Here is a 16,069-nt window from a genome sequence, read left to right as displayed (position 1 = left end):
GGAAATATCCCAAGTACATATGTCACATTAGGGCGGGCGATGTAGAGAGTTTTCAAATTATTTTTGGTTTACCAATAACAAAATGTTAGTTACTTTCTCGATGAGATGTTTCTATTTATAATACTGATTAATTTTTTATGACGGTTGATTTAAATGTTCTAATTCACTAACTAGTAACCACCTAGTGCGGAAATCAAATGTTTTGATATAAATGGATTGTAGATTAAAGCTATATGCAAAAAATGTATCAAAAGAAAATATTGAGTTCCTCCTTATATTCTAGGTAATTGATAGAAATCCATGGGTTCCATCCTAAAACCAATTCCAATTGGTGATAGGAGGAGTGACCCATGGGATTTATATACTAGTTTCAGTATTCCCTTACAACGATGTGGGACAATTATATGTTTTTTTAGTTTCAAATACCAACACCCTCCCTCAAACCCTTCAAAGTGAATCTTGGAGGAGTTGGAATTTTTTCTTTATCGATTGGACGAAAATTTTCAGCCTAGATATACTGCTGGGTCAGTCATTTTTTTCGGTTTCAGCCCAGATATACTGCTGGGTCAGTTAATTTTAACTGACAATCGGTGACCCGCTCTGATACCATGATAGAAATCCATGGGTTTCATCCTAAAACCAATTGGTGATATGAGGAGTGGCCCATGAGATTTATATACTAGTTTCAGTGTTCTCTTGACACCGATCTGAGACAGGTATTTTATTGGTTTCAAATGCCAACAGTAATATAATAAATGAGCAAGCAGAAAGGAAAATTGTATGCAATCGCAATCGATACCACACTATCTAAATATTAGACAAATAATTAGGGTACATACATATATACGAGAGTTCACTACATATGGAGTCGTTTGTTAGAGATGATGTGTAGCTTATTGTCATGATTCAATCCATCTCGTGATCTCTACCTCACAAAAAGTTGTAGCAAGGGTTTGGACAACAAATTAAAATGCTCCTTCAATTATATATATAATGACGTTTTGGACTTTACTTAAACTCCCATTCTCCTAAAAATAGACTCCCCTAAATTTTGCTGTCCATTCCAATTTAAAACATCAAGTCATAAATGTAAATAGGTGTTGATCATAAAATGAATAAAAATAGATACTACTCGAAACTTAAGTACATAACCCTAATAGAGTCTTGGTAAAAATAATTAGTAGTAACAAATTCGATAATATATTTATATAGAACAAATAAATAATACAGTAGTAATATCAAATTATTTTAATTGTATTGGTAGTCCCTGAAAAAATGATATCGGTATTTCAATATACAAATTTATCTAAATCGAACGAATAGTGCCGGCGCCCTTGATCTTTTAAATTTAGAAAACAATTCTAACTGAACGTAATAATATTCGATTTCGTTATTTGAAATTTATGGACTCGGTCCTACACTCCTACTCTTAATTATGGTGCCTTTTGAGTCATTTAATGCAGTAATGTTTACACATTTATGTGGGAATTATGTTGAACCATTTGATATATATACTTCAGAAAAATAAATAAATCAATTGGAGGGGTGTGGTTAAGTGGCACAATACTCGTCTATCCATAACCAAATGATTAGTGGATTGATCTCTGCCTTTGGCTATGAAGTAGCTTTAAATCCTTGGATCAGCTGTCCTATCCATTAAGGCCCGTCTGGACCCGGCGGTGGATACCCTTGGTAATTACCAAAAGAAAAATAAATAAATGACCATCTATGAGTTGGTGACTTTCAGTTAAGAAATTTACTTTTTCTACTAATCTATATCATATGATAGCTGGGAATAATCGAAATGAGTCCACAACTGTATGAAACTACTTTATGCCTTTTACTTTTGCTTCGTTTCTTTTATTTTCTTTTCCCCTATGAACTAAACGGTCGTTTGCTGCATCTTTAACTTCATCATTTTCAGAACAAAAAAAGAAGTTGGTGGTGATAGAATATGATCAGATATCGAATGACATATTTAAATAAAAGCAACATAATCCAATAGTATAAGAATGAGAATCCAATAGTAAACAAAAGGCAAGAGTTGGAAGAAAAGACTAAAGATGGCGTTGAAGATGATAAATCGTGAATCATCATAGTAGAGCCGAATTTGTGGGTTCTTTTTTTGGAGGTGACGCACTAAAATTCACACGTTCAATTAAATACTGTTTTGAAGTTTAAATTTAGTCACATGTGGGCTGCAACTAAACTCATTTCACATTAGCTAAGAGGATTTAAAATAAAGAAAAACATTCTATCACAATTTTCACTTTTCATCTCTTAAAAAAAAATTCAATGATGATAGTGAGCACAGAGAATTTAGTACTACCAATTTCCAATTGAAGTGGCTCGATCCAAATTTGTTTAGAGAAAACAATATGGACTTACTACTAGTATTTTTTTTTTGCGTGGAATGGATAGTTGACAGAGTGGTACCCACACGAAATATTTAATTTAAATTCCACTAATCTGAAATTAGGTATGTATGAGCGGGTCGCGGGCGCCTCTTCTTCGCTTAAAAAAACAAAGAAAAGATATTGTGGAAACCACGTTAAGATAAATGAATATAGGTAGAAGTAGAATGCCTAATATATTATATGGATGTTTTTAGGTGGAATAATATTGGTAAGGTATCATGTGATGTGATGTCAGCTTCCTTAAACTTAGCTCTAATTTTTCTTAAAAAAATATGAAACCGTGGCGTGGAGGTTTCAAAATTATAGGTATAATAATTAGCTTATATAAATGGGTTTATGAAGACTATATCAGGTGACAAAACATGACTTTCATTAGTTTGAATGTATTGAGATTAAGACTCGCCTACTAAAGTGATGTAGTGATTTATTTCATCGGATACGCTGGTCATTGGTCTAATTGATATGATATACACACATCATCACTGATGCGTAATTTTTTTAAAATGAGTTATCTCACTACCCCAAATGAAAAGAAGAGAACTATTGGTTCTAAATTTATTATTCATCATTTTGTAATTCAATTAATTTTGAGACGTTCTATGATGCCCGTGACCGTGATCCTATGGTGCGCTCCATTTATACTTGTGATCTTGGTACATCCAAGTTTTAATCAATACTACTACTATATGCCGGCATTTATATAAGGGTTAATTGATTCTAAATTCATTCATTATTATTGAATTTTAATTATTTCCCATAATTTTCAAAATTGGTATATATAAACATTTCATACGGAATCAAACTCTGGCATATCGATTATCGAAAGTGACTTGGCACCAAAAATCGATGGTACGACAATAAAACAAGGTCGTTTAGATATTAACCGATATATAAACACTAACTAATTCGTCCTATAAAGGTACGTAATTGCTTAGTTTAGTGAAAGGGGGCTAGATTACAATTTTATAAAAATAAAAATGAAAAAGAAAAAGGAAAACAGAAATGATATAGAAGGGGGTTCACGTGCAGCAACGTGATGTAAAAGCTCTAGTCCCCAACTGATTGTGTCGTTTATATTTTTGGTGTATCCCTACACAGCCTGTCATCTCTTATTTTAGCTACTCGCACTCTCATGGAGTACTTGCCTTCTTCTCGTCGCCATTTACTTTTACCATCTCTACCATCATTTTTCACCCACCATTTCAATAATACTATTACCTCTATAATTTACCACATCTTCTTCTAAATACATACACTTTCATCAACTTTGCATTCAATGTTCATCTCCCACCAGACACACAGATATATATCATGAAAACACAAAGTTTGCCACAGAAAAATTCGATATTATTAATATCTTCAACAAACTTGACAACTAGTAAAATTTAAGTCTTGCAGCTATGAGGAATCAAAATTTGATTATATGACAAACCCATTTTTCTTTTATATTCCATTCTTGAATCTTGATAGTTGACACTCATTATTGATGTTATGGACAAAATGATGTAACTCTATACTTATTTACTTTCACTTAAAAGCACACCTACGCATAAAACAAACACTACCAAAAAATGCACTAACCATTTCAATAACTTGGCTTAGAAAAATGGCTTAATTCTCCAATTTAATTGCACCAATATTTGTACATCATGCAAAGAGATAAGTAACAACCTGCACAATAATAATCAACGGATCCAAATCGTCCTACATTTTTCTCAAGCTCCAAAATAAATTATGATCAAAACAAACTGAACACTAATTTTAAGTAAAGAATTTCCCTTTTTTGAATGTGTTTAATCAACGAAGACGAAAATCCCAATTGAAAGAAAATGAGTAAAATATTTGGAAATTTACCAGAAATCAAGGCACAAATTCATTCTCCAACAAGGGTTTCGTCCGCGTCTCCATCGCCACCGGCGCCTTCGTGTTCCCCACCGGCGTCATCGGCAGCGGCACCCCCACCTCCGCCGCGTGCTCCATCCGCCGGAGCTTCTTCCGCCGCCGGCACCCCCTCACATAAACGAACAGCATTACCAGCGCCGCCACAAGCGCCACTCCTCCCACCACCGCTGCCACAATTATCCAAACCCTCCTATTCCCTCCCCCTTTCCCCACCCCGCCGCTTCTCCGCGGCGCACCTCCGCCTGGTGCCGGTGCCGGAGCCGGAGCCGGCACCGTCTCCACCACAATTGAGTAATGCCCCTGGTCAGCGGTCAAACAAGTAGTCCCATTCACAACATTCTCGAACTCCACGCTACCGTCCAAAGCGAAATGTACGCATTTAGGGGCTAACCCTCCCGGCCCGGCAAGTACCGTTGGGAACGTTACCGAAATGCGGTCACCCGAGGCCCGAATATCGAGCTCGGAGAGATTTTTGGCGGATAAATTGGAAGCATCGTAGGCTAAAAGCCCTAAAACCGGAGCTAAAAAGGTCCGGCCGGGAAGAGGGTAGTATAACGAAGACCAATTTCCCAAACTGTGGTAAACCAACACAAGCCGCTCAACATAGGGCTGCGCAGTCACACCTACTGGCAGGTGAAACTCCTTATAATCCACCCCCTTCCGCCGCAGGCTGCCGCTCCTAAGCCGCAGCGCCGCCACGGAGATACCGGTCAAATTGGACGGCACATTGCCGTCGTAGACAATGCCGGTCTTCGGCCTGACTAAAGCCCTAAAAGCGTAGTCCTGTAGCAGAGAATCGAGCGCGATAGCGGAGAGCTCCGATCTCGGTTGAGCAACCGCCGCTTGGAACAGGAGAATTGTGCAGAGATAAACTAGAAGCATCGAGAAAAAGCAATCCGAGATTCAAACAAGCCTCGTCTGAAAATGCAGTGAGTTATAAATCGAGAGTGCTTTAATGGCCGCCAATGCCATATCCCCTTTCCCGATCTGCAAAAAATCAAATCTAGCTACAAGGATTCAGCAGCAATGAATTGGATCGGAAACTTGCCTAAGATAAGAGGATCTGTGGGAAAAAATCAAGGGATTCTGGCATCAAGTATCAAGTTTGCAGAAGCTGAAAAAAAGGGAAGAGAGTTCATATATTTAGGAAATTAAAAAAAAAAAAAAAAAAAGTACAACTGGAAAGGAAAATAAATGGGGAGCAACTAACCTCACCACACAGCTGTGGTCTGCGACAGAGCAGATTCCACCGCTTCTCCAATAATTACATATCCTCACCCAATAATGGGATGACACGTCGGATCAGGATTAGACCATTAAAGACCAAAAAATGAAAAAATAAAAAAGGACCACCTGATTGCGAAATTTGCTAAAAGCATTAATCTTTGGGTAAATTATTTTAGTGTGATGGCCATGGCCATTTCCTAGCTATTCTTAACTCATTATTTATGTTAAAAATCTTCCACATCACTCTATAACAAATCGTGATACTCGCATTTTCTTGTAATCTTTTGGGAATACTATATCTTAAAGTTTCATAAAATTTACGTTCTTGTGAGTAATTATTGAGACAAATCATTTCCTTACTAGTGTAGTGTGTATTACTATTAGTTAGAGCAGTAATAAATTTGGCCCGGTTGACCTTGCCCCCTTCTGCTTTAATTCGTCCCTATGTTTTCCTATTCATATGCATTAATGAGCATATGCCGTTTCTAAAATAAAATTCAATTTTATGATTCATGCTAGATTTTAGTAGAATCTTTATCTACATACGGCGATCGGTTCCAATGATTATCGAAATGTATCAAACGTGACACCTACGGTAACAGGAGCGGACGCAGAATTGAGATTTCTAATTTTTATTTCAATGTATATTTTTGGACAATTTTCCTCATTTGCAAGGGCTGTTATACAATAGTTAATATTAAACATTAATAAATTAAAAAAAATTGTTTAAAAAATAAATTCATTAAGGGCTTTAGCCCCTAGTCACCTCCATTTGGGTCCGCCCATGCACGGAGTGTAGAGACTATAGACCATGGTTGTGTAGAGTTCATGAGCCATGGTGGTATATCCACCTTTAAGGATGGGCGCAAAAATTTATTTACAGAGACTACTTTCTAAAGTTTGAATTTGGAATTTCGAAATATTAATTTCTTGGATTATACTATGATCTTTTGAGATGATAAGATACTTATAGTTTAAGTTGAGTGAAATTATATAGCTAAAACGTGAGAAAAATTATTTTAGTAAGGGCTTTAAGCCTCTTTACTAATATAAGGTGTGTATACCTATGGCCACCATGAGCGTCAACGGAACACAATCGTAGGCCTTGGTGGACCACGATCATGAACTCCGTTTTACTCTAAAATTATAATAGACGTAATTAAATAAGCAATTAGAATACAATTCAACTTATTATTTAGAGTTAAGGCCAAAATTGGTCCTAAACATATGGCCATTTTACCTTTTTGGTCATAAACTTTATCTTTTGGATTTTTTGGTCCTGCACATATGAAAAATTGATAATTTTGGTCCTTCGTCAATAGTTCCGTTAATTTTTTAACAGTCAACACGTTTTGCTCAATTTTGACCAGATTAGGATCTTAAGATTATGATTATTAAGTCACTAATTATTCCCTAATTCACATTGTTCTTTTTCACTCATACATTCAATTCTCGCACACACACTTATATACAGAGAGAGATAGAGAGCCAAACCTGAAGGGCTGCGGTGAGTTGTGAATTTCAGTTGAATTTCCGTTACTTGAATCATGTCCAACAATCAAGGCGAAACCCCCTCCGACGATTTCCTCGAGCAGATTTTAGGTTATCAGAACTACGCCGCTGGAGCCGACGCTACTTTGGTCGGAAATGAAGCTCCTTCTCCCGCGATGATGCTGCAACTCGGCTCGGGCGACGCCTCCTCTCATCTGGTTGGAGTCTTCGGGATGGGAGTCGGCCTCAGAGTTGAAATCGGCGGCGGTTACACCGTTGGAGACGGCGGCGGCGGGTTTCCATTGGGGCTGAGCTTGGAGCAGGGGAAGGGAGAGTACAACGACGCCTCGGGTAGCGGGAAGAGGTTCCACCTTGATGATTTTGTTGATCCCCGCTCTGCTGCCATCAAAGGGGTAGACTTAATAATTATAATTAAAATTCTAATCTGGTCGAAATTGGGCAAAACGTGTTGACTGTTAAAAAATTAACGGAACTATTGACGGAGGACCAAAATGATCAATTTTCCATATGTGCAGGATCAAAAAATCTAAAAAATAAAGTTTAGGACCAAAAAGATAAAATGGTCATATGTTTAGAACCAATTTTGGCCTTAACTCTATTATTTATAATGCACAAATTTCATAAATATGAAGCAATCAACCATCATGGACTTGGAATACATTGGTGGGCTACAATAATTTGTCATACATTCTTTAAGTTTCGGAAACAAGATTGCAACATGGTATTTCCATTTTACTTTGAAGTTCCAGGTGATCCTTTCAATGTTTCGAGGTAATTTTTAACACTACATTTTTTATACATATATTGATGTTTATATTTGATTAAGGTTGTTGAAGTTTTAGAGACATAGACTACCTCTATTGCACAATGTAATTTTTTATGTTTTAATATATTTTTGGTAAGATTTTTGATACCGAAGGGCGAAGACTTTAGGCAATCTCGTTATTCAACTGCTATATTGCATGTTTTCTACAGTTTAAAAAGTAGTAGAATTTATTTTACTATTTCTAATGGGATTTTATTTTATCTAGGTATGGTCTAATTTATTTTCAACTTCCTGGCTAATGTTGCATGATTATTGATTATTAGTATTTTTAGCACACATTTAACCAATTCAGATTTGTTTCCTGTGTCTTGCATATATAAATAAGAAAACAGATGACATCCTAACTGTAATTGATTCTAAGATGGGGCGAAATTTATTAAATACAGTAATTCTTTTGGGCCACACCACCTTGATGTATGTAAACCAAAAAGTATTTATGTCACTAAATGAGGCATCTATGCAGAATGCTGTATAAATAGAGTAGGCAGAATTACAGTTGCTCCATAAAGTTGAAGAAATAAATTTACAGTTCCCAATCGCCAATTCACACTGTCATAACTCATAAAGAAGCAGACAAAGCTTACAAGTGTTCGACCAAATTCTCTCTGTAGGAAAAAAAAAAAAAAAAAAGAAACAAAACAAAGTATTAAATCATCAGCATGCGACAATAATTTACCAGAAATACAATGATTTACAGGAAAAAAGTAAAACGGATTAAAGAATCGAAAGAATACAGCTGACAGATTCCTCATTCACAAAAATGAGAAACTGGGGTCAACTCAACTCAACTCAAACCTTTGAAAATCGATAAGATGAGGCGGCACCGCTGAGATCCACTCATTTTTTTCTAATATCTTCTCCTGGCATCTGTACATACGGGTTGGTTGCGCCAGTAGTTTGTGGAGCCTCTTGGAACTCTACAGACGGGGCAGTTTCGAGAGAGACATTTGGTGGTGCTTTGATTGCGCCATAGGGAACCGTTGGAGTTGGAGTTGGAGTTGGAGAGGCTGCAGATGGTTGTATATTAGAAGCTGTCGTTAACTTGATGGGGTAGACCTCTGTGACCTCTTCACTGCCTTCATCAAAATACACAACATCCTGCATGGTAAGCTGATGGTATTCAACAATCTCCCTCAGGAAACGATTCTCCCTTGCATAGACTGAATTCTCTTGGGCGAGCCGAGCTTTCTCAGCCAAAAGAGACTCGAGCTGGAGCCTTATCTGATAAACAACATTTCAATTCACTTATTAAGTATGTACTTATAAATCCCGGACAGATTTGTAGTAGCAATTGAATGAACCATCTCCTTTTTTCATATAAGGATAAGGGGAATGTAAAGTGTAGAAACGCCTAAGCAAAGTGTGAATCCTGCAGTTAAAACTCAAAAGTGCATATAAATGGAGCATCTTTTCAATGCTGAAAACTCAAATAATGTGTCATTTCTTTTAAAAGATGAAATATCTGGTGCCCGTATTAAGACTCTCAAATACTCCACATAATTGTGTAAGGAATAGGAAACTTCAGCTTTTGGCCACCAAATGGCACATGACATTTCTTTTCACCCAGAGGATGAGGATCTCAGAGAGATTTCAGTTATCTAATACATGTTCTCTAAGTTTGCAAACGCCCACACAATGCAAGACATATATTTCAATAATATGCACAACCTTATTATTGTAATGGTGACTAGCACATGGTTAAGTCATGATGCTGGATTAACACAAGTATCACAGATCAGTTAATTAAAGGGCCTCGAATAACCTTTAAAGGTTAAACTAAGTATCAAGTTTATAATAGCATAGAAATCATGAGTTTTTCAGATCGATGACTTCAGGTACGTAATGTGGGTACTTTTCTTGTTGGAAATTAGCCTAGCAAGACAGCATACATTTACTCATAGAAGTGACCAACTGCCAGATATATTAAATTTGATTGCACTCCTCAAGTTCTTTTAAACTTAATGTTGATACTTCAAGAGAAAAACCCTCATATAAGTCTGAAACATAACCTTTTAGTAAATTTTGTCTAAACTTAAATGTATATATTGTGAGTTGTGTCTTGATACTGGAATAAGAATTCTAAATATGCATTCATTTAAAAGATGCAAGTATAGTGCTAAAACCTTCCCCTGAGGATAACATTCATGTGCCCCCAGACAGACAGACAAACAACGCAATCTGTTATGCACAGTTTTTTTAATCAACCTACCCCAATACTCAACAAACGGTATAAAAGCCCCGGAAGGTACACATTTGTGGCTGAGATTTACTTATCTTTTGAGCTCCAACAATGTTTAAAAGTTGTTAAGTAATTAAGGTCCAAGAACTTAGATAAATTGACCCCAAAGCATCAACTATATACACAGCACATTTTGGCACATAAAACATTCACATATTTTCTTTGATATCTTCAAATATGAGAATTCCAAAGATGTTTGAGAAATTGACTGAGGCACTTGATAAAATGATTTGGATGTGAATAACCATGGAGGAGGATTTCAGAATCAGTGATAATGACACCAGAAAAGGATGGATCAGATTTTTTAACTTCATTATAAAATTTCATCCGAAAAGAAAAAAGAAGGTGGCTATCCTTCTATTGGTGAGAGATTACTTACCAAGTCATCATCATCTGGGTTATCACCTTTTTCACGACTTTCCCTAAGCATCCTGTTTTCTTCTTCTAGCTGAGCACATCGGTCTTTTGCAAAAGCAAAATCAGCTTTGACTGTGTTCATCTCTCTCATCAGAAGTTTTGCTTTAGCAGTCGTTGCCATCTCAACCTGAGAGTGTGGAACAGATACTATCATGCATCTCATAAATATTAACAAAATTCTGATTTCCAAACTGCATGTAGCAGCTTTATCTCAAGTTAGATGGATAAGATGCTTCAAGTGACCAGCAATATCGACTATATGCTTCACATTACCACAAAAACAATTTAGCGGAATGACTTAACAAGCATAAATGCAACGATTATGTACATGCAAATGAGCAAAGGTGAAGTTCTGGATTAGAAATTAAAACAAGAGAAGAATTCTAACAGAGTCACGCGCAAGATTAGATACAAAGGGGTATGATGCTTATTTGTCATCTAGAGACAAAGTACCAATAAGAAAGTGTTTTAAAAGCCTCTTTTTATTGCAGGGTTGCTTCAACTTACTGGCTCCACCATCACCCATGGTATAATCATTTACGCATACGCATTTAGGCTATCGGAAACCAATACAACCTCTCTTTAAATGCAATTTTTCTAAATCTTGTTTTCTTTAATCGAGCATGGCTTCTTTACAAGTTAATGTATAACATAGCGCTATGATAATCATCTTTATAAATCCTTCTATGCAGTCTAACTGAATAATCATCCCAAGGTATCTTGAACACCATGAAAAGTGCTCATACAAGTTACTGAATAGAGTATAGTTGACATTGAGATCCTTTAATATTGCAAGTATTTAAACAAAAGAGATCATAGTGTGCATCATGGGTTTAGACATGCAGGACTTTGACAAAACAGCATAAAAGAAAAAAAGGTGTTAGCTCGAAACAATCTCGTGTTCTAAAACCAATACTATAAAGTTGCAACCTTACGTCGCGAGATGCCTTCAACTGTGTTTCATCTGTACTGTGATTCTTAGTTACATGACTCTGTTGCATAGGTTGTCGTCTCAGGCTGTCAAAATCAGAAGCCTGGTTCTGTGATCCGTAGCTATTATTCTTTTTCCTTATCTGAATCTTACGAGTCTCTTGAATTAAGCCCGCAGTACGGTTCTCAACGGCTGTGATACCCTCCTACAACAGAGTAGAGTGTGTGTCATTTTGGTGATTTATGCCAAAAAGTGATTTTTAAGGTACCATCTGACTACCTATGTAGAACAACTAGCAAGAAAATATCCACCAAGAAATAAAACTATAGTTAAAAGACTTAACATGACAAAACCCACTTACAAGTTACAATCTCATACTCCTGTCACAACCTCACATGGAAAGAAACAGGGGAAAGAAAGCCTACCTCAAGAGATTTTCCAATGGTGCCACCAATATAATTAAGGGATGAAGCAATAGCATCTAGTCCCTTCTGTATCCCAGGACCTTCAGTCTTCCGACGGCTGTCTTGAGAATCATATGTGCTATGGTACTGAACAAAGGAGAAAATAAATAAGTAAAAGAATCATGTGGAAAAGTTTGGTTTTTGGTAGAAAAAGGTCCGAAGTGATTCCTTTAACACCGATCTTCATAAGATTAATGTGAATTTTGACATTCCGTATGGTCAAATTGCTTAAAATAATTTAAGCAAAAATTTCGCACCTGGCCCCTTTTGCTTCTATCAGATGCCCCAAAAGTTGTCTCTCTGGGTGTCTCGTGTTTCTTAGCAGAATCCTCATCAATAATTGATTTAGCTTTCTGAGCTAGCACCCCCCAGAATCCTTGCTTAGATCCATTTACGCTTTTCTTTGGTGCATGGTCATAGATGGATGGATCCTATATTAAATACTGATAAATTACTTCAGCAAGTACAAGATGATCGGAGAGAGATCTGCACAGTCAATCTAATCCTCAAAAAAAAAAAACCAGAATATTATCAACTTAGGTTTTTGTTAAACCATAGTAACCTACATAAACAAAGTAGTTACAAGAACTAGTCAATAGATTAACTTAATGCAATCAAGATCCTGTATTAACAAGGAGTACTTAATTCTGAAATTATAAAAACTGAATGTAATGATGTGTTTAATTGACATGCGCGCGCTCATGCACACCAAAGAGATAAAGAGAGGTTTAGGTGGAAATAGTCAAGGAGAAGGTAATTGGTTTTGGTATGGGTAGAAAGTGTGTTTAGATAGATTATTCACTCTCAGAAATAAAGCCATCAACCTGTTAACAATGTTTCTAATGTCCTGGAATAAGTGTAATATGCGATATGGAATGTCACAATTTATTAATTATCAAGTATATCAACAAAAGGAGGTTTGAAATATTTACAAAGTATATCTCTTTCGGGAACAATAGCGGGATCTACTTTATACAAGACTGCATAACTATAGAAATGACCATCAGTTGCAAGACATAAGGTGATGTGGATGAAAAGAGGACATATGTGACTAGTATTCATCCTGCCACCAAATCCAACACGATAAAGAACTTTAAGCATGTACACAGAATTCATCAAGAGTCCACCTACCAAAGTTAAGTTATCAAATGATACAAACTTCTGCTCATTCCTGGATCCAAATATAATCATAACCATAGCAGTGAATTTTAATGGAATTCCTAATCCAACATGTAGTCTCTCTACATGTCCCAATTCAGACCCTACAGCAAGCCTTCAACCAAGACCCAATTAGAGATAAGATTATTTGTTCAACTGTCCATGAATGCATAAGTCATACTCATACCCACTCACTACTGTACTTATCAAGAGGAAATATCTAACCTAAAGCCAATTATACGTTCACCAACAGATTAGGAGAGTAACCCTATAAAATGCAATTGAACCAGGGAGGAAGGTTGCCGATTGGTCAACATTTATCATTCTAGAACCACAAAACATCACAACTAATGGATCATTGCACCGCAAACTCAAAATAGGGAACAGAAAAACACATTGCTATCTCAAAACAATAAATAAATAAATAAGAGGTACAATAGGGAAAACATTTCAATTCAAAGCAAATCAGCAGACCTAAAACTAAACACGAATAGCAGCGCCAAAAATCGCACCCTAACAGCGGAAGGAGAAGAACCGCGCGGGGAAGAGAGAGCCGACTGCTCGTAGACAGAAGAGAGCGATGAATCCCTGTACGCCGACGAAGCTCTGATAGCTTTGGCGGCGAGCGAGGAGGCGGAAGAAGAAGATGAAGAACTGCCAGCGGACGGCGGCGGCGGAGAATCGTAAGTGAAGGAGAAGGCGCCGTCTGCCTTGCCGATTTGCTGCCTCCTCCTGAGAGCCATTGTTTAACAGCGAACAATAAACCGGAAAAGGTCTTTTCGTAAGAGAATTGACGGTTTCAACACCTAAAAATTGGGGGGTTTCTGAAGAAATAATAAGAATGTGATGAGGATTGGGAAACGGAAATGAAGAAATTGGAAAAGAAGAAACGACAGTGTCAACGCGAGGAAGACGATCAGTTGAGTAACGTTGAGTTCACGTTTCAATCTGCATCTCATTCTTTTTTCACAAATCATTTTTACGTTTTTTATTTTATTAGCAATGTTTTGATAAAAAACGGCTACGTAAGCAAACCGGGCGAATCTACTGATTCAATCGGAAGTCGGAACCAATTGAACCACTCAACCATTTATCAAACTGTAATAATATTGAAAATTCAATATATAATTTACAAAATATATTAAATTCAGTGAATGATTAAATATAATTACAAAAAACATTAAATCTTACATATATTTTTAGTTAGGGGCATGTTAGGGTGCCATCACCCCTTAAAATAATACCATACCACCATTCTTAGCCAATCATTTGTATACGTGGACGAATAATAAGCTGTCGCGTGGTAAAAAAAAAAAAAAACTGAAAAAGACGGTTAGCAATTTGCTGGTCTTTATCCAGCAATATTTCTTGTCCAGCAATATCCGACACACTATACAACAATCTATAGATGGCTGTATAGTGTTTGTAATATTGTTGTGTAGCGTTTATAATATTGCTGTATAAGTGGTGTCACGGTGTCATTTTAAGAGGGGCTGTCATTTTAACACAAACCTATTTAGTTATATATTAAAAACATTAGTAGTTAAATTTAGTGAATGAGGAAATTTAATTAATTTATTGTGTCGATAATAGAATACTTAAAATATACTCCTTTTAATAAGGTTGAGGTAAGTTATATTACTAACTTTTTAAATTGCTAACTTTGATAACTCATTAACGCAGTGTATTAAAAATGTCAACACATAATTTTGTTGATATTTCAATATACTGAATCATGTTGACATTTAAATACATTGTTTTGATAAGTTATCAGAGTTAGCAACTTAAGAAAGTTAGCAATTGATCACCCCTAATAAGGTTAGTGTACATAGAAATATAAAATTTTACATAAGAACACATAAGCACATATTAATTCAAAAAATGTATGCGGTAAAATAATATTGCCTCCGTTTCATATAATGAACACATTTTAGAGTATAAGGTTTTATGGACAATTGATAAAAATGTAAAAGATAAAAAAAAAGGTTATTGAAGTATTGTTAATGAGGAATGAAATTCACCACATTAAAGAGAAAAAAGTTGACTAGAAATAGAAATGTCTATTTTTATAGGACGAAGAGAGTATTATAGCAAAAACATATTGTAATTAATCATGAATTATTAATTAGAGAATATAAAAATATGGAGTATATTAATAACATTAGTTAGTGTATATAAATTAAACATTATTATTATAATTACCTAGTATACGTTGTGCAATGATCTAGACAATATGTTGTTACTTGTGTATGAAGTACTTAGTATTCAAAAACTAAGGCTCTGCATCTAGACATTATAAAAATTCCAGCAAGTACAAGAAGTTTGATGTGGAAAAAAAATGATTGTGAATTACTCTAACATTGAAGAATAAATTATTTATCAGTAGAATAATAAGCTTCAATCTGTCACTCTTTTGATCCTCAATTTAGAGCTGTCCATTTCAATTTACAAGTTGTAAAGTATAGTAATGCAAGCTGGATTTCCATGTTAAATTTCCAAATTTGGCATTTAAACAACAACTGCAAATGTGCTTTCCCCTTTTCAGCCAATCACCTAAGTTACATACTAATAATATGCCAAACATTAGTAAAAGTGTAACTATTTCACAAGTAGCATCATACGATGCATATAATTTAGTAAGAGCAGAGATAGCATACACATCCGGCTATATTAGAAATGATTGAAATATGTTGGTAGTTTTTTTATAGGCAAAGGGTTTAAATGAGTTACCATGACATGAAAGAATCAGGAAAGCCTCGTCCTGCGTAGGTTGACAAGTTTGTTCAACGATCACGAACACGAGCACGTGGCAATGCCCGTGATCACCCCAGTTCCTTCCTGTCTTAGACCTGGCTCTACACTTGAGAGTTGCAGCAAAAATTGAGTTCCTGTGACTGAAATCTTCATCTTAATCCAATGGACTCCATCCATCCCTGGATAGGTATGTCTTCAAATCAAATTCAGATATATTTTAGT

At 36.0% G+C, this 16,069-nt stretch overlaps 3 protein-coding genes across 4 annotated transcripts; 1 reads left to right on the top strand and 2 right to left on the bottom strand.

Moving 5' to 3' along the window:
• Positions 1 to 4,010: 4,010 nt before the first annotated feature.
• On the bottom strand, positions 4,011 to 5,544 carry LOC125186708. Its single transcript, XM_048083137.1, has 2 exons — positions 5,530 to 5,544; positions 4,011 to 5,433 (listed from the first exon to the last, which is right to left on the bottom strand). The coding sequence occupies exon 2, from the start codon at positions 5,199 to 5,201 to the stop codon at positions 4,278 to 4,280; it is 924 nt and encodes a 307-aa protein (XP_047939094.1). The 5' UTR covers positions 5,202 to 5,433; positions 5,530 to 5,544; the 3' UTR covers positions 4,011 to 4,277.
• Positions 5,545 to 7,093: 1,549 nt separating this feature from the next.
• LOC125189703 (transcription factor UNE12-like) lies at positions 7,094 to 7,908 on the top strand. Its single transcript, XM_048086953.1, has 2 exons — positions 7,094 to 7,450; positions 7,885 to 7,908. The coding sequence occupies exons 1-2, from the start codon at positions 7,094 to 7,096 to the stop codon at positions 7,906 to 7,908; spliced, it is 381 nt and encodes a 126-aa protein (XP_047942910.1).
• A 456-nt stretch (positions 7,909 to 8,364) lies between these two features.
• On the bottom strand, positions 8,365 to 14,054 carry LOC125186502. Of its 2 annotated transcripts, XM_048082873.1 has the most exons (7): positions 13,606 to 14,054; positions 12,193 to 12,366; positions 11,897 to 12,022; positions 11,476 to 11,676; positions 10,503 to 10,667; positions 8,680 to 9,105; positions 8,365 to 8,489 (listed from the first exon to the last, which is right to left on the bottom strand). In XM_048082873.1, exons 1-6 carry the CDS (start codon positions 13,834 to 13,836, stop codon positions 8,722 to 8,724), a joined length of 1,281 nt encoding a protein of 426 aa, XP_047938830.1. In that variant the 5' UTR covers positions 13,837 to 14,054; the 3' UTR covers positions 8,365 to 8,489; positions 8,680 to 8,721. The 2 variants fall into 2 exon arrangements, with proteins under 2 accessions (XP_047938830.1, XP_047938829.1); XM_048082872.1 differs by having other exon boundaries at positions 8,381 to 9,105.
• Positions 14,055 to 16,069: the final 2,015 nt, after the last annotated feature.

Source organism: Salvia hispanica, chromosome 5 (assembly GCF_023119035.1).
Source record: "Salvia hispanica cultivar TCC Black 2014 chromosome 5, UniMelb_Shisp_WGS_1.0, whole genome shotgun sequence".
In the NCBI taxonomy this organism is placed as follows: Eukaryota; Viridiplantae; Streptophyta; class Magnoliopsida; order Lamiales; family Lamiaceae; genus Salvia; species Salvia hispanica.
Note: the sequence above shows the minus strand (reverse complement) of the source record. Positions and strands in the feature narration are given on the sequence as shown.